Here is a 25,425-nt window from a genome sequence, read left to right as displayed (position 1 = left end):
ACCGGAGAGCCTGGAACTGTGTGGTGCCACCGCCAGAGAAATCTGTTGTATACAAGGAGGATTACTGCCACTGAAAAGGACCGCATGCCCTTCTTGATTAGCGGCGGGCCAGGGCTGACCACCTGCTGCTGTGTGGCACCCCAAGGGCTTGTTGGCTTTCCCCCTGTTCTTTCAGAGGTCTCAGAGACATCAACGATCTCCTCTGAGGGACCCACACTGCCTACTTGTGACACCTGGAGAGCGCTGCCCTCTTAAGTGCCCACATCGTCAGCTGGATCCCAACTGATAGCACGCCGTGAGCGTCGAATTAGGAATTGTGCCTGGAGACCAAATTGGCTGATGTGGAGAAATCATGCCTGCATCTAATGCTTGTGGCCCTTTCATCGTGGGGCCCTCGGCACGAATAAGCGTCTTGTTGGTGGTGAACCAATTGTGCCCCACTGCATGCTCATTGTGTGCAGTGTCCAATTCACAGGTTGCGGCCCTCGAAGATGGGGGCATAACCATAGTAGTGCCTTATTCTATCTTGTGTGACAGTGCTGAACTTGCGCCTGTGAATGTGACTGGAATTGCCTTGTGCAACCAGTATCAACGCGCACCAGGTGTTGTGCTTCATTTCCAGGGAGGTAAGGACCTTGCAACTCTTGATTGTGTGTGACTAGAGTTGACTGGTGCAACCCATATCAACGCGCACTAGACTTTATGCCTCATTTCCATGGAGATACAGAATTTGCAACTCTTTGTTGTGTGCGACTGGAACGGTCTGGTTCAACCCTTATCAACGCGCACCAGACTTGGTGCCCGGTTTGCCTGAGTGCGACTCTAATCGATGTGTACCTGACAGGGTGCCTACTTCTTGCGACATTATCCCCTGCTTCATTCCCCATACACTGCTTGTTCCCTGTTTGGCCCTCAGTGCAAAGGACCAACTCCCTCTCCTCACCAGGTCCCTGACAACATTGTGTTGCCAGGTAGTATTGCCTTGCTCTGCTTGGGTAGTGAAAGTGACGGACTGGGTTGAAGGGACGCTTCAGAAAGAGAGCGGAAGCAGATCAAAAGACTCCATGACTGGCCTGGGCTGGTGCAAGAAGGAACCCTTTTGAGTGACATACTATTGCCCTCAGCCCTCTTCTACTTCGCATCCTGTAGGTGAACTTCCTGAGTGGTTGCCAAGGCCCCCATGTGTCGAAGGTCTTCTAATTAGTCCTGCTACCTACTCTTGTGGACATGGACTAAGTGTGAATTCAGCCATGTGCGGCCTAGTATCCGGGGAGGAGGGTCGTTATCTTCCATATGTGGGCGTAGGGCAGTCGGGGTGAGCTGAGGGTAGAGGGAGACTACAGCCACAGGGTCTGCAGTATGGCATCAGTTGACCGGCTGGGTATCAGTGCACTGCATTTGGGTGCTCAGTGTGTATGTGTGTGAGCGCGTTCAATAGGACCTTCCCGATATCTGTTGCACTGCGTATTGGTGGGGAGTGGGTGTGTGCGTGGGAAGGACAGTCTGTGAACCGCTTGTGATTCACAGCATTCACATTCACGGCCGGCGATGATGCTTTGCACATTGACTTATTACCACAAAACCACTACGGTTGACACTGGTTTTACCTGCACAACCTCAGGCCAAAGTGCTGCTAAAAAGTGTTATAATTTGTTGCATGTAAATATATGAGTTATCGTTGTGACCCAGGGTGCACCCTCTAATTGAGTGGTATCGAATTATGGGAACTGCTAGGGTAAACATGGGGTGGACAATGTGTTGCATCGCATAAGGGTGCTGTAGGGTGGGGGGAGTGGAGAGGCTATAGAATAGGATTGTTCCTAAGTGTGCATATTATTGATGTTGTTTCAACACAGTTGGACATTGTATTGCTAGTAATATTTCCAAGTGCGATTTATGCACTGCAATACATGATGTTCATGTTGTGTTGACACAATCTTCATGGTGTGTTGATTACTGAGTTTGATGAATGCAAATGTTATTTACATACATGTCGTGTGAAGTCTCTTTTGTGACGCTCAGTGTATTAATTGTGAGTGAGTGCCTTGCCAATGCTTTACACATTGCCTCAGTGGTAAGCCAGACTGCTCAGTGCCAAGTTACCCACGGTCATACGGTGTTTGTAATAACCTACCCCTGATGGGAGTTTTAGGTTCTGTCTGGCTGGGGCATCGCCTAAGCCAAACAGAAACCGTCAGTTCCAACAGCCAGGTACAAACTCGACCTGTGTTTCATATAGCAGGCTCGGTATGACTTACTGTAAGCAGGTTGCTAAAACGTTCGTGAGTATTTTCATGTGCATATTGACAAGCGATATTAGGTGATAACTCATGCAATTTGTGGTGTCCTTGTCTGGACTCAAAATAAGACTGATGACTGCCTCATTGCTTTCGGGTCATAATGCGTTAGTGGAGTACAGTTCTTTGAACAACTTATAAAGCAAGGGTACCATTAGTTCTAGGTTTAATTTATAGAATTCACAGCTGGGAACCCATCCTCTCACAAGGTTTATTGTTGGACAAAGAGGTAATAACCTCTGAGATCTCGTCTTCACTTATCTCCCCTTCAAGGAGTTTCTGAACTGCTTTGGACAGTGTGGGCATGCAAATGGTCTCAAAAAGGTTTGTTCTCAGAGGAAGTCAGTTGGTGCCTTCAAGCCTTGAAGGGTACCCAGGAAGTGTACGGGTACCCAGGGTGGATTACCAATTTGTGAGAGGTGTCCAATACCGCAAGGATAGCAAAACGAGCTTCCTGTCGACATAATTGTGCAGCTAAGAGTCTGCCCGCCTTTTCACCTGTTCATAATGGCTATATTTGAAGCAAAGAAGGGCCAGTTTGGCTTGTGCTGTGAAATGCATGTTTAAGTCATGTTTCACTTGTTCCAAAAGATGTAGGTCTGGTGTTGGGTATAACTTTCAATAAGAGTATGAATCTCAGTCTCTAGCAGAGCTTGGTCCTCCGCGGCTATGGGTTTCCTAAAAACTGAGTCCCATATGAGGGCCCCCCCCGTAGAGTAGCCTTCCCAGCAGCCCAGAGAACCTACGTGGAGGAGGTGGAATCTTCATTGTCACACACATATTTTCGAAGGTGAGCCATTCGACCACATTTATTCTCCGGCCTCCAAAAGTGGCAGAGATTGAGTCTTCAGCATTTTGAGGTAGGAATAATATGCGTGAACTAGTGGTTCCCCCAAAATCTATCATACATGTGGGAAGTGGGGCTAGGGAGAGATGGTTCACAAGGAAAAAGTCTATTCTCAAAAAGGTGCCATGTACGCACAATAGAAAGGTGCATTCCCTATCTTGTGGGTGTGCAAGGCACCATGGGTCATGTAGATTATGGTCCTGTTTAGCGTCCAATAGTACTGTCCTATCTCTAGCAATAGATCTGCTAAGGGGTCCTGATCTGGCAAGAAGGCAGTCTAATGCTATCTATTTTTTGTGTTTTATAGAGCGCGAACTTGAGCCGTTAGAGTATCAGAGCGCTTTACATAGTCAAAGAGTTATACAATAGGTAGGGATTCATGGGAGTACAAGGGGATGCAAGGAACACAAGGTACAGTTATCATTACAATAGCATAGCACAACGGGAGGGAGAAAGGATACAAGTATGGTTAACATTATAGTTACTGAAGGTAGGCCTCTGGTTTCACGGTGGGGCAAAAGGTCGATGGAAGGAGGTAATAGTCTCTGTTGGGGGTTATGGGACAGGGTTTAGATGAGGAATTTACTCATGAGGAAGGATTTGGCCTCCTTTTTGAAACGTGCAACAGAGGGGATTCTTCTGATGGCGGGTGGGAGGGAGTTCCATATTCTTGGAGCAGCCCCAGTGAACGCCCGATTATAAGGTTTTTTTTTTCCGAAAGCGTGCGGGCTGGAGTAGGAGGTCTCTGGCAGACCGTGAGTTTCTGATTCCTCCCGATAACACAAGTTTCTGTGACAGGTATGCAGGGGAGTTCGAGTATAAGGTCTTGTGCCTGATGCATGCCAGCTTAAGCTGTATTCTGGCCTTGAGAGGAAGCCAGTTCAGCATTTTCAGGTGTGGGGAAATGTGATCAACTTTCCTTGTGCCGGTGAGTAGTCTTTCGGCCGCATTGAGGCAGGCTTTTAATGGTGCTAGCGAGATCTTGGGTAAGCCAGAGAGGGGTGAGCTGCCATATTCCAGTCTAGAAATGACTAGTGCTTGGACTGCCATAATGATCTTAGTGTTACCAAATTCTGTCAGGAGTCTGGAAATAGACAGAAAAAAAAACCCAACCTATCTTGATTAGGGGCATAGACAGAACCCAGGATCAGGAAGTGGTCAAATATTTAGAACTTCACAAAAACAAGTGACCTAACGGGTTTGTCCAGGTCTTTCGAACAGTGTGTGGGATAGATTTATGAAATAGGATAGCAACTCTGCACTTCTTTTGATAGGAGGGGGCACCTGAGTGAGCAGGGACCACAGCAGGATTAGGAATAAAACTGCTAGAACTTCGCCCACCCAGTCTTTTCCTATTTTATTGGACTCAAAGGTGGATAAGTACATTTATTATAAAGGGCTATCAGGGGATTTTGATACTAGATATTTAAGTGTCTTTTAGGCGTTTAATCAAATGGGCTATTCCCTTGACATTGAGAGATATGATAGGAGGGTGTTTCGAGCGCCAGGAAAGTCCATCAGCCCAGGCATGGGGGAAGTGGCAAAGAGCCGGTGGGTCAAGGTGTCCTATTAGAAGTAATTATATGAGTGAAAAAAGGAAGTTATGTGAAGTGATATATGGAGTAAGCACCATCACAATGTAGGATAAGAGAGGCGGTGATGTAACAAAACTATATTTAAATGTAACAGAAAAATGATCCAATTAAAGTTAACAGAGCTATTAAACAATAAGCATTTTAAGAAGGTAGAAGAGATGTGAGGCCTGAGGAGGCAGGAGCATGTGATCATAGGAAGGAAGCGTCTTATAGTAGTCTTACCAGAATGACAGTCACCTCCAATCATTCAGTTTAAGGAAAGCAGACAATGAGAGGAAGCATGATAGAAGAAATATCGGTTGGGTCTTATAAAATCAAGGGCTTTCTGAAAGGAGTTGTTAAAGCTGGCGTGGTCAAGGTTTGAAGGGCGAGCGAGACGTATTGTGACATCTGGTAGTCACATATTTTCCATCTCCGGGTGCTTTCTCTGGACATTCTTTAAGCACAGTGTCCAACCGCTGGTGTTCTGTGGAGATGGTAATCAAAGTAGATTCAGGACATGGATGTGGAGACATTAAATGGCCATCTGTAGCATGGTAATTATGTTTGAGCGTGATGTGTCCATATCCGTTCGAACCAGGGAAGATAAATATGGTTCAAGATCCTCCGGTTGCTACTTCTCTATGTTTGCCATCACCAGTAAATAACATGGCGGCCGGTTCCAGTAGGTCAAGGCTGGGTCTCGCAGGCAAGGGTCCAATTCTGACGAAGTCAAGCCTGATGTGATCCATGGCAGCTCCGCTGCATCGATGGAGAACAGTGAGACCTCGGGGCAATGTCGCAGACCCAGGGTGCTCCGGCGGTCAGAAGAAGCTGTAGATGAATAGATCATCTTGAGGTCGACAGGAGGGCTTCATTCTGTCAAAGGTCCATGCCAATGGCAACAATCAGTTCAGGACGCCTTCTGACAGATAGCCCCAGGGTATAAAGCAGCAGCAAACTCTGGACAGATTGTACTTTACAGGAAGCTGCCCGGTGGTTCTGGAGCATTAACTGGAGGCAACCATCTTGATTAGGGCCATACTCAGCCCTCTAAAGCCACCACGGTCATGACATTATTAAGTATTCTAGATAATAGGTGGCCTTCTATATAGCTGCCTCTTGGAGGGCTGGGGGTTCAAGAGATGAGAAAGTCACTAAGAGGGAGGAAAGGTATGGATAGATGGACGGAATAAATGAGGAGCCTTGCTGATTAAGTAATCTTCCTCAAAATGCTAGTATGTAAGAGGACGGAAGGGTTTAATCATTTGTTGTGGAAGTCCGTGTAGAAGCTAAAAGACAAAAGCTGCATCTCTCACAACATAGCTTGGTGGATTGATGTACACATTCCAAAGTATACGCACAGCAGATATAATCGTGATCCAGATTCAAGCTACAGGTATCACCAAAAACGAGATTGTAGTATCCCTTATAACGAAGGCCATGGTAGCACATAAGATTCAAATCATAGGAAATTCTACATATGGCGTCATATGTACACATTCCAAAGATACCCAGGACACCATAAAGACATTTTCCATAAAATTAACTACAGTCGTTCTTTCACCAACCTTTGTTTTTCCAAACCATTACCTAGATCTACCAGGAGAACCATGCTCCTGAGGACCTATACAATACTTTTTGAACAGCTCCACTTCTTTATAATTACACAAAAGCTGTCTTTCTCACATAGATACAGCTCTAGATACTTCCTGATGGAGCCCGAGTAACCTTGTAACAATGTTTGCATTGCTCATTGAAGTGAACTTTGACCTTTATACAGAAGAGTGGAAACATTAATAGGCTCACATTGCTTATCAATCCATACAACCGCACACATACAACGTGGTGAGTCAAATATCCCTTCTGATAGGAAGAAACATCAACAATGCTATACAATAATACCTGATACATTTACAAAGTTGTCTATTTTCACCATGGTTCATGGTTATTGCCCCAGCCATTAAATACATATGTTGGAAGGTTGCTAATTAGTAGGCACAGGTAGGTAACTACAGCTAGTAATAACACCTCAATTACAAAAAAGGTCCAGTCAAGTTGCAATAAATTAATTCTTGCTTAACCCTTGGTGGCTTGGCTGACAAGCAGTCAGGCTTAAGTTAGGAGACAGGAGAGCAAAGAATGTAATATCACCAAAACAGTAAATAAGTAAAATACACACCATAATAAAAATGCAACACCAATTTATGAACATAGAGAACATTTGCATCTTTAAATTGACACCAAAACAACAAAATTCCGATGTAGGGAACCGGAGATATGAATTTCGAAAGTTTAAATAAATAAATGTACTTTCTAGCACCTAAAAGTGAAAAGCGCCAACTGCGGCTATCTGGTCATTTTTATTTTGAAAACGTATTTTATTAGTACCTTGTTGACACAGTGCAAGATACAGTACAGGTCATTGCCATAATTCTTCGAATCAATTCCAAAAACTGTTACGTTACATCATTTTAAAAATGATCCATTATTGCACCAGTTCTCCAGCTCAACAGTGGCACTATAATCTACCTGTGCCATTCACCCTTCTCTCAGTGCATAGCCAATCTACTTACTAATCTACTCCTAACCCCAACTAACTCCCACCCTCCTCCCCCCGCCACTGGTATGTAGCACATGAAGCACAAGCATAAATCACCTCTCATGATCCAGCTGCAATTCAAGTGTTCCGATGACATCAGTGTACAAGGTCTCCTGAGATAACAACGCTCCCTATTCATTCTCCCTCCGTTTGCTGATCAGTCAGCGATTGCACCAGCATCTCCCATGCCGTCGCTGTCTCCAACACTTTATCATTGTTCGAGCGTCTTGCCTGTTGGAATCTAATAATACTCCCTACTGGCCCATTTACTTAGCACCACCTTCCATCTCTTACTGTTGGGACCATCCTTCGACTTCCAGTGCATTGCCATTTCTCTTTTCGCTAGTAATAATCCCATGTCCACAAATTTACTGGTCACCTTCGTTTTTGGCGTGTGGTGGAACCAATGTAGCAAGCATGTAGCTATATCAAAATCTAATCGTCGATCAGTGACTGCATTTAACAGGTCTCCCACCTCCTTCCAATAACCTCCTAACTTTGGACACTCCCACAGCATGTGCTCCAACACCACTCCCTCTCTCGCACATCTAGGACATGCTGCAACTTCTACCTGAAAGTATTTCCGAATCTTACCCGATGTGAAGTATGCTCTGTGCAGTATGAAGAAATGCACTAGTTGGAACCGTGCATTCCTAGTGCCTTTCCAGGCCCTGCGAAGGATATGTCCCCATGCAGGTTCTGGTATGAGCTTCCCGATGCCTGTCTCCCACTTTACTCGTAACGTATCCAGTGGTTTTAGTCCCTCATTTAGCATCCTGGAATAGAGGCATGTAACTGCCTTGAAGGTCCCTGCCGCCGTCACTGCATACTGACAAGCCATAGTCGTTTTGGGTTCCACTGATCCCTCCCTCCAGTGTTTCCTAATTGACGGACATCCCAAGAGAGCCCAGGTATTAAACCGCCAGGCTTCACTGGGAACAGGCACGTCTTATTCCAATTCACTCTCAACCCTGAAATGTCGCCAAACTTCGATAGCAAGTCTGCAGCTCCCTGCAGCGCTTCCCCAGTGTCCGCCAAAAACATCAGCAGGTCATCCGCATATAGCGAAATGTATTGCGGTTCCCCTCTAAATTGCAGACCCTCAAAACTCTGCCCCAACCTAGCTCTAGCCGCCAAAGGCTCTATAGCCAGTGCAAACAAAAGCGGAGACAGCGAGCAGCCCTACCTCGTTCCTCGTGCTACTCGGTATTGGGGCGAAATCTACGCCCCCACTTGCACTCTTGCCACTGCCGAAGTATATAACACCCTAGTCCAGCCTACAAACGCATCGTCCAATCCAAACCGCCCCAGTGTTTTATATAAGTATGGCCATTCCAAACTATCAAATGCCTTTTCTATGTCCACTGATAGGACTGTGGGCATATATGAGCCTCTTTGATCGTCCCCCATAATCCTTAGCAACCGTCGCACATTTGTGGCCGTGTTCCTAGTTGGGATAAACCCTGCCTGGTCCTCATGTATCAAATCAGTGATATGCTGTAGGAGACGGGACGCCAATGTTCGACTCAGGATTTTATCATCCATGGTCAGCATTGACAATGGCCTGTACGCCGTCATATCTGTGCCTTCTCACCCTGGTTTTAATAAGGGGATAATAAGCGCCTCCCTCATGGACATAGGAAGGTGACCCAGTTCTCGCGCTTCGTTATAAACTGTTAACAACCGCGGAGCTAGTATATCCACATAACGCGAGTCGAATTCTATGGGTAGTCTGTCCACACCCGGAGTTTTATTCCGAGCCATGTGCTTAATCGCGCTCCGGACCTCCTCCAGAGTAATGTTACGGCCTAAAGCATCTGCCTGTTCCTCTTCTAATTGTGGAAGTGGTACGCTCTCTAAGTAGGCTTCGATTTCTATTTCTCCCGCCACCAATGAACTACCATATAATGCCTTATAGTAGTCCAGAAATCATGCCAGAATCTCACGCTGAGTGTATAGGACGTTACCATCCTGTGCTTCCAACGCCATAATTGGAGAACCTCTCAAATTAGGATTAGCCAACCATGCCAACAATGTTCCCGCTTTATCACCCTCAGCATGAGCCTTTGTGACATAAGTCTTATAATCAAAGTTTCGTAGTCTTTCTATTTCCCCTGCAACTGCCTCCTTCGCCTCCACCACTTCCGCTTGCACTTCCGGATGCTCCGGTCTGGCCTGTTCCGCTGCTCTCAACTTACTTTCCGCCTTCTCTACATCTTGTAGCAACACCTTTCGTACCCCTACATGCTTGCTAATACAGAGCCCACTTATCCCCACATTAAAGGCGTCCCACTCCACTGCTCTAGTAGAAGCCGTTCCTTCATTGTCTGTAAAATAGTGCTCTATACCCTCCCCAAATTCCCTCTGGAAGGCCGGATCTTCTAACGTCGCAGGATGCAGTCGCCAGGAGGGAATGTCAGATTTCACCGTCACCCAGTTCAGGGTAATCAATAACGGGTTGTGATCTGACAGTGTCCTAGCCAGATATTCCGAGCGTACTACGGTGGGCACTATCGATGCTGAACATAAGATTGCATCTAACCTAACATGGAGTTCGTGCATCGCCGAAAAGAAGGAGTAGTCCCGGTCTCGCAGGTGGTGGTTGTGCCATACATCTACCAGGTTCCACCTGTTCTGCCAGTCCAACCTGCTTTTGACCAATCTACAGGTGGGGGAATCTGCCAATGGGGGGTGCGAGCTGTCCAGTGATACATCTACTATGGAGTTGAAATCCCCCCCTCCCCCACCGAGTACCACTGGGCCTGTCAAATAATGTGCTAATATATCCGACATGCAGTCAAGGAAGCATGCCTGTTCCATGTTTGGTGCATATATACTGCATAGCGCTATGACCCTACCATGTAATCACCCCTCCACCGCCACAAATCTGCCCTCCGGGTCTATTGTCTGTTTCGTGGCCTGAAAAGGGACCCCTGCTCTCACCCAGACTAACGCCTCCTGTGCAAATGCCGAGTATGATGTACTAAAAACCTGACCTCTCCACCCACGCTGCAGTGCCTGACCTTCTGTTTTGGTAAGATGAGTTTCCTGTAACAGCGCTATGTGCACTCCCCTCCTGACTAAATATGCATGAACTTTGTGGTGCCTCGTCATAGTATGCAGACCCCTCACATTCCAAGTGATGCAACGCAATTCAGGTAACGTCCCCATTGCAGCTGAACAAATTCCCCCCTTCGCTCCGTACATGCCCACACATCCCAGTGGCCCCTACTCCCCAACCAGAACCCCAACAGCCCCATCCCCCCACCCCCCAAGAACAGGTCCTAGAACAAAACTGCCAGTCCCCATCCAAACCATATCAACAGTCAACACACATCTAAGCCCACCAGTAGTCACTGCGGGCATGCCTTAAGGGCAGTTGGGGGTGCTCTGTGCCAACAGGCGACCGTGCAAACTCCTACACCCATCCCGCTTGAATCCCCTAGTAAAACACCGAAACCTCTACCTTCCTGCTCACTTTTCCAGTCCCCATGGAGACCCCATCCATATCCAGGGCCACAGAGCTATCCCCGAAAGCCCCCCCCCCCCCCCCCGGGCAACCAATCTCCTGCATCCTGCAGCCACAACAGAGTCCTCAATCTCGCCAGATTCCCAACACACCAACAGCGATCTCCCAAAGTACGTGCCACTACTCATCTAATAGTCCATCTGCTGTTGACGGTGTGACCTTCGGTCCTTGGAGGCTATCCGTTTCTGATATCTCAGTGTCCGACTTCGCCTTGTCCCCTTCAGAGTCCGTTCCTTCCAGCGAGTGGGTCCTCTGGTCTCCCGACACAGCTGATACCGCTTCCAGCACCCCTCGGTGCTCTTCCTCAGTCTGTGACGTCGATTGTTTCCGCAGTCCCTGTCGTCTTCGGCACAGCTGTTGTGATTTACGGATTTGATGGGCTCTCGGTGGATCCGACACCTGAAGTCCTGTACGATCTGCCCCAGCCCTGTAAGATTCCAACCATGTCCACGCCTCATCCGGGGTGTCAAAGAACTGGGTTTTGCCATCAAAGATTATTCTCAGTTTGGCGGGGAACAAGAGGGAGTACTGGAGTCCTCCGTTCTGAGCTCCTTTTTAACCGATAGGAAGGATGCGCGGCGGCACTGTATCTCCAAAGTATTATCCGGGAATAGTGTTACCTTGCTGTTACCAAATTGATATGGACCTTTGGTGAGCGCCTTCTGGAGCAAGAGATCTCTGTCTCTATAGTGGAGTAGACGAGCCACCACCGGGCGAGGCGGACGACCCGGGAGCGGTGGCTTCGCAGGCACCCTATGTGCACGCTCCAATGTGTAGAAGGAGGATTGTCCTTCAGGGGCCACTACCGTCTTCAGCCAGTTCTCTAGGTACTGTACCATATCCTCCCCCTCTTCTTTTTCAGGTAGGCCCACCACGCGGATGGTATTACTTCGATTCATGCTTTCAGCATCCTCAGCTCGTCTCTCCAGCGCCTGAATACGGTCCAATGCATCCGTCACTTTGCACTCCAACGTGGTTTGGGCTGGCTCGCGGCAGTCCCGGAGCAGGAAATGGCCCACAGCTCCAGACTGGCTCTGTAAAAAGCTCAGGGAGCCCACTAGTCTGGGTCCGCTACGCTTCCAGCACACTCGGTGCCGACAGATGGGTCCAGGTATCAGGGGATATCAGGATAAATGCGGGGACTTGAGCAGAGCTCACGCAGCCTCTCCCATCGGCCTTCAAGCCACACCCCAGCTATCTGGTCATGCTGTCCTGGGACAACGTCAAAGTTTCAGGCTGACCGTGATGGAGCGCAGGTCCTATACGATGAGCAGTAGGTCCCGGTCAAGTATTAACTACTGACAAAGGACCGGATTTATATTTAGGCGGATGGGTTACTCAGTCACAACAGAGACATATATTCTGTCAACCAAAATATGAATCCTATTATTTTCTATGGGATTTATATTTCGGCAGACGGGATATCCATCACCCGTGTGATAGAGTGGACCGTCCGCCTACATCTAAATCAGGCCCGTAGTCACTTTTTTGGAGCTTCTTCTCTCAACGTAGAGCGATCGGGTCCTTGGATGTGTATTTCGATTTGACGACGACGGCCTGCTGCAGTGGGATGCCTCGGTGAGTCCTGAAGGTCTATGTCTTCGGCAGCAGTGACGGCGAGGAGCTTTCAGCGGGGCAAACCTGTACAGTCAGGCCAAGTCGCGGTCGACCTTGCTGGCTTGTCTATCGTCATCGATGGCAGTCTTCCTCAGGAGCTTTTTCACAAAACTTTGTCAAAAGCTCCCAAACTATCAGAAGTTCTTCTCCGAAGGTTCCCTGATGTAGGAAGGGGTTCCACAGCACCAGCCAAGGGTGCTGTTGAACCCCTTGGCTGGACTCTGCGGAAATGTGTGAAAGGGTTAGGCTGTCCCCTGCCAAATGGGTAGTGGATTCCGACACACAGATTGGAGCCCTTGTTCCGCCTTTTGTGCCCTGAAAAAGTGAACTGGAGGCCAGGCAGTTAATTCAGAGTGTGCACTTTCATTCCTAGGTGTCAAAGGAGTCCAGGAGTCTTCCCCCGCTGGTCAGTCAGGAATCTTATTCCTTCACATGTTTTCTTCAAAGTCAAGGAGCATTCTGAGAATTTGGTAGTTGGGTGGCATGTTTATGCAGTGAACAAATGACTGGAGACATTCTTAGGGCCAACTGTTGCAGAACTCCAACAAAACACTATTTTACAGCACACTCTGTTTCACCTAAGTGCAATCCTTTCCGGAGACCCTTATCAGAGATGGCAGAAGTTATGCTCCCCTCTTGGAAACCCTTTGAGGTTCAGACCCATGGAAATGAGGGACCACCCGGTCTTCCTGACCAGGAAAAACCTTCTTCTCTTGCTGTGGACACAGACAAAAGTCTATTACTGTGTGAAAATGAAAGCTCTTCCTATAGTCCTTTGTGATATCATCAGTTTTTTTCTCTTTCCAAATGGTTAATTTCAAGTATGTAATAGGTGTCTGTATCACAACAGTCTTTCTGACTTTTAAATTTAGGTGTATTGATTACAAACAGCACAATTATAGCCACTGAAGTAAAGTCAGGCCAGAAGAGCTGGCTTATTTCTGTTTAGCCGTCAGGTACGATATGATAGGCGATGTATAGTATGCGCTGCTTCGAGGGGTTAGGCGGGTGACTGTTAGCTTTCCACAAAGAGCCAGATGTTTTGCTTCTTCCTGAACAGCAATGAGTTACAAACCGAGCGAAGCTCCATCAGGAGCTAATTCCATGTTGAAAGAGAAAAACGGCCGCCATCTTTACATAATACATAGTGCATTCAATAAAGTTTTGTCTTTAAAGTTTAAAACTTTATTGAATGCAGTATGTATTATGTAAAGATGGCAGCCGTTTTTCTGTATTTCACGATTTGGTGGTATTAGTCCTCTTTCTATGTAACTGGAAATGTGGCATTAAAGGAAAGTGTTTTGAGTTGATGCCTTCAGCATGACCAAGGCTTATGCTGAAACGCGTTGCTTTCTGCAGCAATAAATTATATATCTGCAAACTTTCCAGAGCGTCTGTCCTTTTCTTCTGACGTCGGAGGAGTGGTTGGAAAGGATTCTGAGGTTACCGGTAACCTATGGAAGGACCGCACCATTGACAGCCTCCATTTTCTCTAGGTTCTGTGCTTTGTGTGTGTATATATATATATCTATATATATATATATATATGGCACAAGGGATACCCTGGCTTCCTAGGCCTTGTGATGGGGTCCATGAGGCCAGAAACATTTTATTTTTTTTGGAGGAGAATTTAAAGAGTATCCGCAAAGTTGCAGGAGAATTAAAGAAAAGAAAAATGCCTGTAAAATATCACCCTCCTGGGGGGGCCAGGGCCCGGGGAGTAGGTGTCCTTTATATTTAGGGCATGTGGTCCCTCCATTAAGGCTCTAAAATGCCACGGGTACCCTATCCCGGGGGTTGACATTTTCTTAAAGGGTAGGGGGCATGTGGTCCCCTTCCCGAGTCTAGAAAGGCTCCAGGGTCCCGATCCCCTGGGGCCATATCATCATAGAGAGGGGTGCCTAGCCCCAGTCCCCAAGTCTCCAAGAGTCACAATAAGTCTTCTGGGTCATTGAATTAATGACCCCAGGAGATCTTACTATATTTTTAAAGCAATTCCTAGGCTGGTGCTTTTGCTCTACACCCGAGAAAGTAGTGCCATTTAGGGTCTGGTCATATGGCTGCATTATATATGGACTGAAAATGCAGTGAAAAAAAGACTCAAGGTGTCTTGTGGTTGTTTTTATGATTGCATTTTTTAGGATGAAAAAATAGAAATGTTAAGAGAAAGAGTCAGAGACTTGTTTGTTTTATTTATTTAAAAAAAAAAACAATATTCTTTATTTTTCAAGTTTTATACCCACAAAATGTAATAATAAAAACTATGTAAGAAGAAAGAGTCACATACATGTTTTAATAAAACTTAATTAAACGTATTTTTAGTAAACAATATTAATAAACATAGCATTGTGTGGATTATTGAAATATACATTTAAATAAAATTAATCTGGATTTTTAGAGAAAGATGATCGATCTGCTATACATATATATTGATATGCTCTTCCCTTGATAAAGCCAATAGGCTCAATTTTTATACTTTATTGCTGCATAGGGCAGTACGCTGGGGGGTTTGGCTGCCCACAGGGGGTTGAACGCAGGGCCTGGCTGCAGACCTGGCCCTGCGGTCAAACCCCTCCGTGCACAGCCTTTGGCCTATAACTCAAGCCCTGAGGTAACTATAATGCATGCCCTCACTATGCACTGCTAATTACCCCACATATAACATCACTCATGACATCTTCCATGAAATCATTGATAAAATCATTGCAACATATGCAGTGAAATTATTGAAGAGTAAACTGTGTATGGCAGGACACAAGTTTTATTTACCTTAGGGCACAAGTTATAGTTAGTTGAGATAACTATACCTGGTGACGTTCAGTGGTTTCGTACGTATAAAAAGGCATGTTTAAACTGACCTCTTCTCCTAACTGTAACATTGCTTTAACCTTTGTTATTCAGCGGGAAAAAAATATATATATATATATATATATATATATATATATATATATATATATATATATATTATATATATAGAGAGAGAGAGACATATACACATACCGACATATCAATAAGGTGCCATGGGGTTAATAAAAATTAAAATCAGACAGCAGAAAGACCACTATCTAGCAGGTGCTCAACTATACAAAGTAGATTAGGAATGAAAGAGATACCCGCTCATTAGTATTTTGTGCAAGAGTGACCACTGTAGATAGTGGGACACACCTCTGCTGCTTTTATGGGGTTTGGAGTAGCTTACGTCTTCCCTCTCAAGAAGAAACCAGTTAATTTTAATTGATCATTCTAGGCTACTCCCACATCATTTATAGTGTGAAGTGCCTTAAATATCGATCATTTCACCATCATTGATCAATTTATATTGGGTCAGAGCCAATGTGGCTCCATCCAGCAACCAGCAGACAACACTAAACACTTACTGAGGCTGCCTTCATGTAGTATCTATAAACTGAAAACCTGTAAACCTATGATGAAAGGTAACATGACCTCCACTTTTTTTGCAAACTTGATCTATGAGATACAGTATATATTTAGTTGTACATCTGAAAGAATTCCCCATTCTTATGTACAACTGAACATCATTGGTCAACAAAGGACCCGATTACGATGTCGGCAGGAGACCGAACCGATCAACCTCAGGCGGCGCTTCCAACCTCAGGTCGGCGTTTCCTAACCACCCACAGCACAAGCTCCCATTGAGAAATAGAAGTTTGTGAACATCCCTGCACCGTGTGGCAGGCACCTCAGGGATGTTCAGGGGGACACCATAGGTGCACCCCAAGCACAGATGCGGAGGGCCAGGGGGAAAGTGGGCCCTGTTCAGGGCCCCCAATGTCGCTTTACGACAGCCTTTCCATGTTGGAAAGGCCGGCATGGAATGGATGTCGGAAACCGACATCATAATCCTGATGGTGGAAACGCTGTCCTTAAGGGATTATGAGGCCATTCCGACCGACCAACTGCCTCCGATTGCACGCATCGTAATGCGTAGGTCGGACCGCATCAGTGGTTGCGGTTCGGACTGCAACCAACAAGCCATAGGGTGCGGTCCAAACCGTATCGTAATCAGACCCACAGTATTAACAAGCTCCATGTCTATCAAATCCACACTGCAGCAATACAAGACCAAAGTGAAAAGATCTACCTCTTACAAACATCAGCATGTGCACAAATCCAAGGGTTTTCTCCCTCTGAATGCCCTCACACTTAATTCTAATCCACTCCTCTCCCATTATGAAAGAGTACAGTGCTGCCTATCTCACAGATCTACCAAATCGTACTGCAGCACGCCACATCTTCGGGCCAAAAAGCCTCAGCACATCATCCCTCTACCCCGTTTTACCCACTAACTCCGACTGGGTGCACATAGTTCCTTCAACATCTGCTGAATAATATATATGGCAGTTTACCTCCCCCACACCCAGTAACCTGATGGACAAGGTCAAACGTGCAGAATGAAGCAGAGACACAAGCAACACATCCAGCTTCAGACTGGATGCTTTTAACGACTCAAAACCAAAGACTCCACTTCTTTAGCATAACACAGAGGGAATATCCGGACCCCCAAAAATTTGAATTCTTCCGATTGTCCTGTTTTTCTTGAGGTCACTTTTGATTTATTCATCTAGTCAGCCATGAAAGATAACACTATGGGCCAGATGTAGGTCGCCGTTACCGACCGGTAATTGGTTTTTGAGATGTAGGGGGCCCGAAATTTTACCGAATCTGTAAATTTACCGATTCGGTAAATTTACAGATTCTGTAAAATACAGACTCGGTATATTTACCGAATCGGTAATTCGAGATGTAGCTGGCACTTCAAAGAGTGCCACAGGCCCTTTAGGAGTCGGTATTTACCACCCAATCCTATTGGGTGGTAAAAGACCGAATTCCAGTGTACATGCACATTTGTGCATGTACACCTATGCCATGTGACACACAGACATGCCCTTAGGGCATGTATGTGTGCCACATGGCACACAAGCCTGCAATTGGGGTGCTACAGGGTGTCAAAGTGACACCCCGTTCCCCCTGCCAGGATTCGGTATTTACCGATTCTGTAAATACCGATTCGGTATTTCCCATTGATTCCTATGGGCTTCAAGGCCCATAGGAATCAACGGGAAATACCGATTCTGTATTTACAGAATCGGTAAATACCGAATCTTACAGAATCGGTAATTGAAAAATGAAAATTACCTACATCTGCCTTCTTCCAATTTACCTACTGTTAAATACCGATTCGGTATGATTCGGTATTTAAGAGTAGGTAAATCGGAATTACCTACATCTGGCCCTTTATGTCTTAGAAAAACGTAGGTCCAACACACACGAATAATTAAAGGAAATAAAATAATAAAATTCAGGGTTATTATTTCAAATGAATAGTTAGAAGTTCATCAATGAGAGTTTCAGAATTTTAGGTTCGCTTACACTTTGCCCACTTTCTTAAGTCTGAGGTGCTCCTAATTTCGAACTCTATTTTACGGGTATCTAGGACATTTTGGACGATGCCATATTGCCACAAAGTTTGTGCAATATAGGTAGTGCAGTGCTATGTAAAATGAGCTCTCTACAGCAGATAGCGTTCGTACTAATATCCCAACTTTAATGAAATCAGATTAAAATAGGTCATAAAATTTGATAGCTGAAACATTAGTCCATATTTAGCAATATGATAAACATACACCACTAGCATGCCAATAATGGAGAGCATTTGCTGTAACAAAGTCAGAACTTTATAAAATGTAATTTGCGAAAAGCACAGAGAAGAGGCCTGGAAAGACTTAGAGGACTTACTTTCTGTCAAATTCTTTGTACGCACTCTGTAACCAGCTAAGAGACGGTTTGTTGCGACTATTCAGCCCATAGTGAAAATAAACAATGGTGTAATCGTTCTCCACATAACGATCCAGTGTATACTTCAAGTACCTAGAGAAGGAGACAGTCACATAGCATTAGGTTCTTCACTAGATATACACATTTTGCCATGAAACTAAGGATGTATTTGCTACCTGAATTTTCTTTTCCGGTCTACAAGCAAAACTCAGTAAACTATTTTTATATCTACAATATATTGGTGTACTAAGCATCACTGTGCATTTATATTCAAGAGACCTACTCATGAGCACAGTGTAGTACTATGTAGATCAGAGGGGGTTATTTAGAGTTTGGCAGATGCCCTGCCTGCTCTATTTAGAGTGCAGAACCATTAATACACTCAAAATAGTATGGACGGAACTCACATCTATTTTTGACATATGTCCTGCATGATGAGGTCTTATTCCAACTGTCTTGAATATTTAACAAGGACCCCCTGAGGATTCGGATACAGCAAAGTTCCTAGGCCAGGGAAAAAGAACCAATTGACAAAAAACAACCTAGGCAACCTATAGAATATAATCACAGACAAATGGCTACAAGAGGTTAAGAAAATGTATATTGCTTTATTCTCAGATTATATATTAAAAAAATGCATAACATATAGTACAATCGACAATGGACATGAATTAAAATTTACTCTCACATAAGTAAAGGTTGAACAAATTTATACATTAGTGGCAAAAAAATATATACACGAATTCTTGGATTAAAAGGGAAAACATAGAAAAGTGGCCGATAGGATCTCTACGCGCGTTTCGGCGAACCAGCGCCTTCTTCTGGAGTAGCCACACAAAGCTCTAGAACAAAATATTTTTAAAAAAGAACAACATTGCATTAATAATACATCTTTAAAACTGTATGTATAAAAACATGTAGCAATCTACATCTTAACACTGTAGCCAACAAGTCTTGTATCTAGATAATCTAATATATATCTTTTCATTTCCTAGTGTGAGTCATGAGTCCAATCAGACACAGGTCTTTATTTTAAGCACAATTGAAATGGATTAGTACATGGGTACAAAGATATTCATGGGATATAGTGCTTTCCCAATACTAGTTAATTCAAAAGAGCTTAAAACCAGAGGCTCAAATGGATATACATGGTATATAAACATAACAACTTTATTGTCAGCGGACACCTAGATTTAATGACTATTGGTGTTCCTATTCTATTTTTAACATCGCTCGTATAATTCAGATGTATAGCTCACTATTTCAAGCGATGTTATGTACTAGATATTATATAAGGTGATCATAAAAAGTTGGTACTCACAAGTAATTTTCAAGTTTCACATCAATGATTATTGAGACGTATAGCCAATGTTTTTTTGGATATTTTCCAACCAATAGGTCTTTTCTTGATGCTATTGTTAAAAAAAGGGGGGAGGACAAAGATAGCATTCTTTTTTAGTTTATATTGTCCCTATTATTCAATTGGGTGTATTAGAAAATTAAGAATAAAATTACCTTATTTCGGATATCAAATATTAAGTCCCGCCTGCCAGATAGGTGTTAAAGATGTATTTCTAGAATCTGGTTTGTTTCAAATATCAAGTTAGTTAAAAGATCTCCCTGCCTGTTGATTGTGAAACAAAAAGGGAGAATTGAAAAAATTAGAGAGATAAGCCTGACTATATTTTTTAATCATAATCCTGTTACGTTAAATATAAAAACTGAGGTTTCCCATCTTACCCGAGGTAATACGGCAGAGCTCCTTAAAATTGTGGATATATTTGTGTTTGAGATGAAATTCTTCCTGTCAAGATAGATCATTGTCTACTATAAATATTAAAGTTGTTTATTAGATTACCTATATCGCATTCTATTATTCTAATGCTTAAGTAGCTTACCTTATAAAGAGAATTCTTCCTGTATATTCTGGATTTTGATAAACACCTTGGGTAATGGTTGTTTTTTTGGTTAAAAGATCTCCCTGCCTAAAACGGGGGAATGATTCAAAAAAGATATATCAAGATCCTAGCCTATTGCTATTTTACAACATTAGTATATCAAAATGATTGCAAGGTCTTACCCGAATAATACGGCAAGGCTCTTTGCAGTATAACAGGTAGTATTCTCGCTTGCATGGATTTATAAAGACATCTAAGGTCTCAAGTGGTTTTTTGGAACAAAGATCTCCCTGCCTAAAACGGGAAGTAATTAAAAGAAGGAATGTCAATTTTATGCCCTTTCGAAAATATATCATTATTTGGCATATAGATCAAAAGTCTTACCCGAATAGATCGGCAAGGCTCTTTGAAGGTAGAAAAAATGGGGGGAACGCCCTTTCTATAAAACAAAGTAACATATAAGTGCGAGTTAGTTATTTTTAAGTTGAGAGTTTAATTTAAACTAAAAGTTATGTAAAGGGAAGAATCCTCAAAAGCATTCCCGGTGGGGGCATTCTTTACCTTTGATTAGCAGCAGGGCAGCAGTGAATCTGGCGGCGGGATTCCTGGGTGTTCAGCCGTGACGGATGACGTCTGGGATAGATCGGTGAAACTGATGGGATTCCACTCGATATATAAGGGCGATTCTGATTGGTTTAAAGTCGGCTCACCTGTGCTGGCCATCTTTTTGTGAGAAACAGTCGTAGGACTATCTGTTTGATGGACATAGAAGACCCATTCAACAAGGGGCAGTTGGTTTTGAGATTTCTCTTAAACCTTGTATATTTAAAGGTTGCGTTTTACCTGCAATGTATTTTAGAATTATCTTTCCAATTCTAAAGGATGGGATAATTTATTAAGTGACACTTTATCTAGAATTATAATGAAAGTCAGACTATCCGTTTGATGGACATAGAAGACCCATTCAATAAGGGGCAGTTGGTTTTGAGATTTCTCTTAAACCTTGTATATTTAAAGGTTGCGCTTTACCTGCAATGTATTTTAGAATTATCTTTCAAATTCTAAAGGATGGGATAATTTATTAAGTGACACTTTATCTAGAATTATAATGAACTTCATGTATGCTGAGGTTAGGACTGTTTAACGCATAGGTTCACTTAACAAATAGCCAACTGAGTTTTAAGTGAAAATCATTCCATTCGAGTCAAACTGAAATTTATACAATAGCATGCTCCCAAGGGATTTCACTGTTGAGTCCTTGGTTATATGTATTAAAGACAAAAATCCAAAAGACTTCCCTTTTTTTACGAATTGCAGTTCCTCCTTTAGAGTCAGGGGTATGGATTTTCTCAAGGATTCTCCAAGTGAAGTCATTTTCGCTGTGGTTTTTCTCTATGAAGTGCTTCACCATTGGGGAAGTTAACTTCTTTGTCCTGATTGCCGAGCGATGCTCGCTAAGACGTGTCTGTATCATGCGGGATGTTTCTCCCACATACCCTAACGGACATGGGCACTGTATGTAGTAGATCACATTAGATGATCTGCAGTTACTCATCTCTTGGGCTCTAGTTTTGTGGCCATTATGAGAAAATTCTTCTCCTCCTATAATATTGCTACAAGAGGAACAAGAAGAGCAGGGAAAAGTGCCTTTGAGGGGCTTGTTTGACAATATAGACCTTTGTGATAAGCATTCTGAATTAGAGTTGTTGAATCTGGAATGGACTATATACTCCTTGATGTTTTTATTTCGTTTATGGGCGAACAGGGGTTTGATTAATTTTTGTTCAGTGGTACAGTTACTGTTTAGGATATGCCAATTGGAGTTGATAATTTGTTTGACTTTGTTGTTTAATGTCGAATGTTTAGTGATGCATACTAATTGATTATTGGGGTTGGGGGTTTTTTTCTTGAGTAGGCTGTCACGGTCATAATATCTTGCTCGTTTATACGAGCTTCTGATTAATCTATGGGGATAGCCTCTTTCTAAGAATTTACTTCTCATTATCAGGGCCTGTTTGTCAAAGTCAGCTAATTCTGTGCAGTTTCTTCTTACTCTCAAAAATTGTGAGAATGGGATACTATCTTTTTGTGTTGTAGGATGGAAGCTGTGATAATGTAAAAGGGTATTCCTTGCGGTAGGTTTTACGTGGAGGTCTACTTTCAAGATACCTGTATCATTTCTTATTTCGATATCAAGAAATTCCACATGCTCACTGCTAATGTTAGAGGTGAAGCGTAGATTTGTATTGGCTTCATTAATCCATTTGATAAACTCATCTAGAGATTCCCTCCCATCGGTCCAGATAAAAAAGATGTCATCAATATATCTGGACCAATGGGAGATAGATTCAAAAAATGGGGCGATCTCATTGTGGACAAATTCATCTTCAAAGGCGGCCATAAAGATGTTGGCTATAGATGGTGCCACGGAAGCGCCCATACTAACGCCTTTAATTTGGCGGTATAGATGGTCACCAAATTCGAAGATGTTTTCTGTCAATACAATCTCCAAGCATTGCAGTAAAAATGTTTTTGGGCAGGGAATATTGTGTAAGTCAATGAACCATTCTGTTGTTCGTATCGCATCTATTAGGGGAATATTGCTATATAAGCACTCTACGTCCATTGTCACTAACAGATCTGTGTTACAATTAAAAGCTAGTCCTTCTGTTTTGCTAATCATATCTCCTGTATCGCGTATGTAAGATGGAATTTTCGGAACATAGGGGCGTAGATAATTATCCACATACTTAGATAGTGGTTCTGTTGCTGTGCCGATTGTCGAAACAATTGGCCGGTATGGAGGGTTATTTGGGTTCTTATGGATCTTCGGAAGTCCATATATACAAGCAGTTTTAGCATCATTGTGGTTAAGAAAGTCATATTCTTTATTGTTAATGAAGCCGTTCTCTAGGGCAGCAGTAGTCAGAGATGAAATTTTTTTGGACAAGTTAGTAGTGGAATAAGAATTGATTTGTTTATAGAAGGTTGTGTCATCTAGCATATTTAGCATATTTTTCTTATATTCATTTGTATCGATGATGACTATTCCACCTCCTTTGTCGCAACCTTTGAAGGTGAGGTCTTTGTTGGATGAAAGGGATAGTAGTGCTTTATGCTCATCCTTTTCAAGATTGTATATTGGTTTGGGGACAAATTTGAGGGTTTGGTGTAATTTCTTCAGGACCACAAATTCAAAAGTAGCTACTTCAGGTCCTACTTGGTCTAGGGACGGGCTAAAGGTAGATGGTAGACTAAGTGGTTGGATTAAGGACTGTTCCTCCTCTGAAACTATGTTGGAGAAGAATTTTTTTAAACGAATTTTACGGATGAAAGAAATTATATCGCAGTATAATTCAAACAAATTTGCATAGGAGTGAGGGACATATGATAACCCTTTGGAAAGTAGTTTAATACTGTGACTGTCTAAATTATGTTTGGAGAGATTAAAAATTGGAATCACATTCCGGGTTTCCAATATTGTCTGCTCCGTGTTTCGCGGATGAATTGTGGTTCTACCTGGTGTTGATGATGTTGGGGCTGGTAGTTGCCCCTCGGTTGGCCCTGGAAATGAACTCTGGGGCGTCCCCGGTTGCCCCCGCGCGTCCCTAAAAAAGGGGGCTGTCTTCGGTTACCTCTATTTTGATTTTGGTTGTAACTGGGATCTGGGTCATAATATCCTTCAACACTTTCATTCTCTGAGTCAGATGTTTCTGAGAATGTGTTGACCCGTTGTTGTTGTGGTTGTTGATCTCTTATTTCTGTATTATAATGGTTTTGCTGGTAAAAGTCAGGTTTGAGGTATGGATATGTGTTTTCAATTGTTGCAAAATGTTTATCTTTGAGTAATTTATCATTCTTTCTCTTATCTAGATAGTTTTTGAAGGACTCAAGCTCCTTATTGCATTCTTCGATCTTTTTGATGGCATCATCTAAATTCCCCATCTTTTTAATTTTATCCTCTAGATTTTCTACTTCTGTTCTGACTTCTGCGGCTAGTTCTTTTGCTGTTTCCACTATTAGCATCATTAAGTCTCTTGAACAACGGCTCGCAATTCTGCTCCATTTGTCCAAAAAAGCTTTAGAATGGATGAAACTATCTAGATAAGAGAAAGAATGATAAATTACTCAAAGATAAACATTTTGCAACAATTGAAAACACATATCCATACCTCAAACCTGACTTTTACCAGCAAAACCATTATAATACAGAAATAAGAGATCAACAACCACAACAACAACGGGTCAACACATTCTCAGAAACATCTGACTCAGAGAATGAAAGTGTTGAAGGATATTATGACCCAGATCCCAGTTACAACCAAAATCAAAATAGAGGTAACCGAAGACAGCCCCCTTTTTTAGGGACGCGCGGGGGCAACCGGGGACGCCCCAGAGTTCATTTCCAGGGCCAACCGAGGGGCAACTACCAGCCCCAACATCATCAACACCAGGTAGAACCACAATTCATCCGCGAAACACGGAGCAGACAATATTGGAAACCCGGAATGTGATTCCAATTTTTAATCTCTCCAAACATAATTTAGACAGTCACAGTATTAAACTACTTTCCAAAGGGTTATCATATGTCCCTCACTCCTATGCAAATTTGTTTGAATTATACTGCGATATAATTTCTTTCATCCGTAAAATTCGTTTAAAAAAATTCTTCTCCAACATAGTTTCAGAGGAGGAACAGTCCTTAATCCAACCACTTAGTCTACCATCTACCTTTAGCCCGTCCCTAGACCAAGTAGGACCTGAAGTAGCTACTTTTGAATTTGTGGTCCTGAAGAAATTACACCAAACCCTCAAATTTGTCCCCAAACCAATATACAATCTTGAAAAGGATGAGCATAAAGCACTACTATCCCTTTCATCCAACAAAGACCTCACCTTCAAAGGTTGCGACAAAGGAGGTGGAATAGTCATCATCGATACAAATGAATATAAGAAAAATATGCTAAATATGCTAGATGACACAACCTTCTATAAACAAATCAATTCTTATTCCACTACTAACTTGTCCAAAAAAATTTCATCTCTGACTACTGCTGCCCTAGAGAACGGCTTCATTAACAATAAAGAATATGACTTTCTTAACCACAATGATGCTAAAACTGCTTGTATATATGGACTTCCGAAGATCCATAAGAACCCAAATAACCCTCCATACCGGCCAATTGTTTCGACAATCGGCACAGCAACAGAACCACTATCTAAGTATGTGGATAATTATCTACGCCCCTATGTTCCGAAAATTCC

The 25,425-nt window shown here is 43.3% G+C and overlaps 1 protein-coding gene across 2 annotated transcripts in view; it reads right to left on the bottom strand.

Moving 5' to 3' along the window:
* Window positions 1-25,425, bottom strand: part of ARHGAP8 (Rho GTPase activating protein 8) — an 877,216-nt gene that overhangs the window by 454,820 nt on the left and 396,971 nt on the right. For both annotated transcript variants that reach the window (XM_086952738.1, XM_086952739.1), the window contains exon 5: window positions 18,224-18,355. In XM_086952738.1, the coding sequence (XP_086808864.1) occupies window positions 18,224-18,355 (132 nt within the window). The remainder of the gene's footprint in view (window positions 1-18,223; window positions 18,356-25,425) is intronic.

Source organism: Lissotriton vulgaris, chromosome 1_2, assembly GCF_964263255.1.
Source record: "Lissotriton vulgaris chromosome 1_2, aLisVul1.2, whole genome shotgun sequence".
Taxonomy (NCBI): Eukaryota; Metazoa; Chordata; class Amphibia; order Caudata; family Salamandridae; genus Lissotriton; species Lissotriton vulgaris.
The sequence above is the reverse complement of the archived record's forward strand: the minus strand, read 5'-3'. Positions and strand labels throughout refer to the sequence as shown.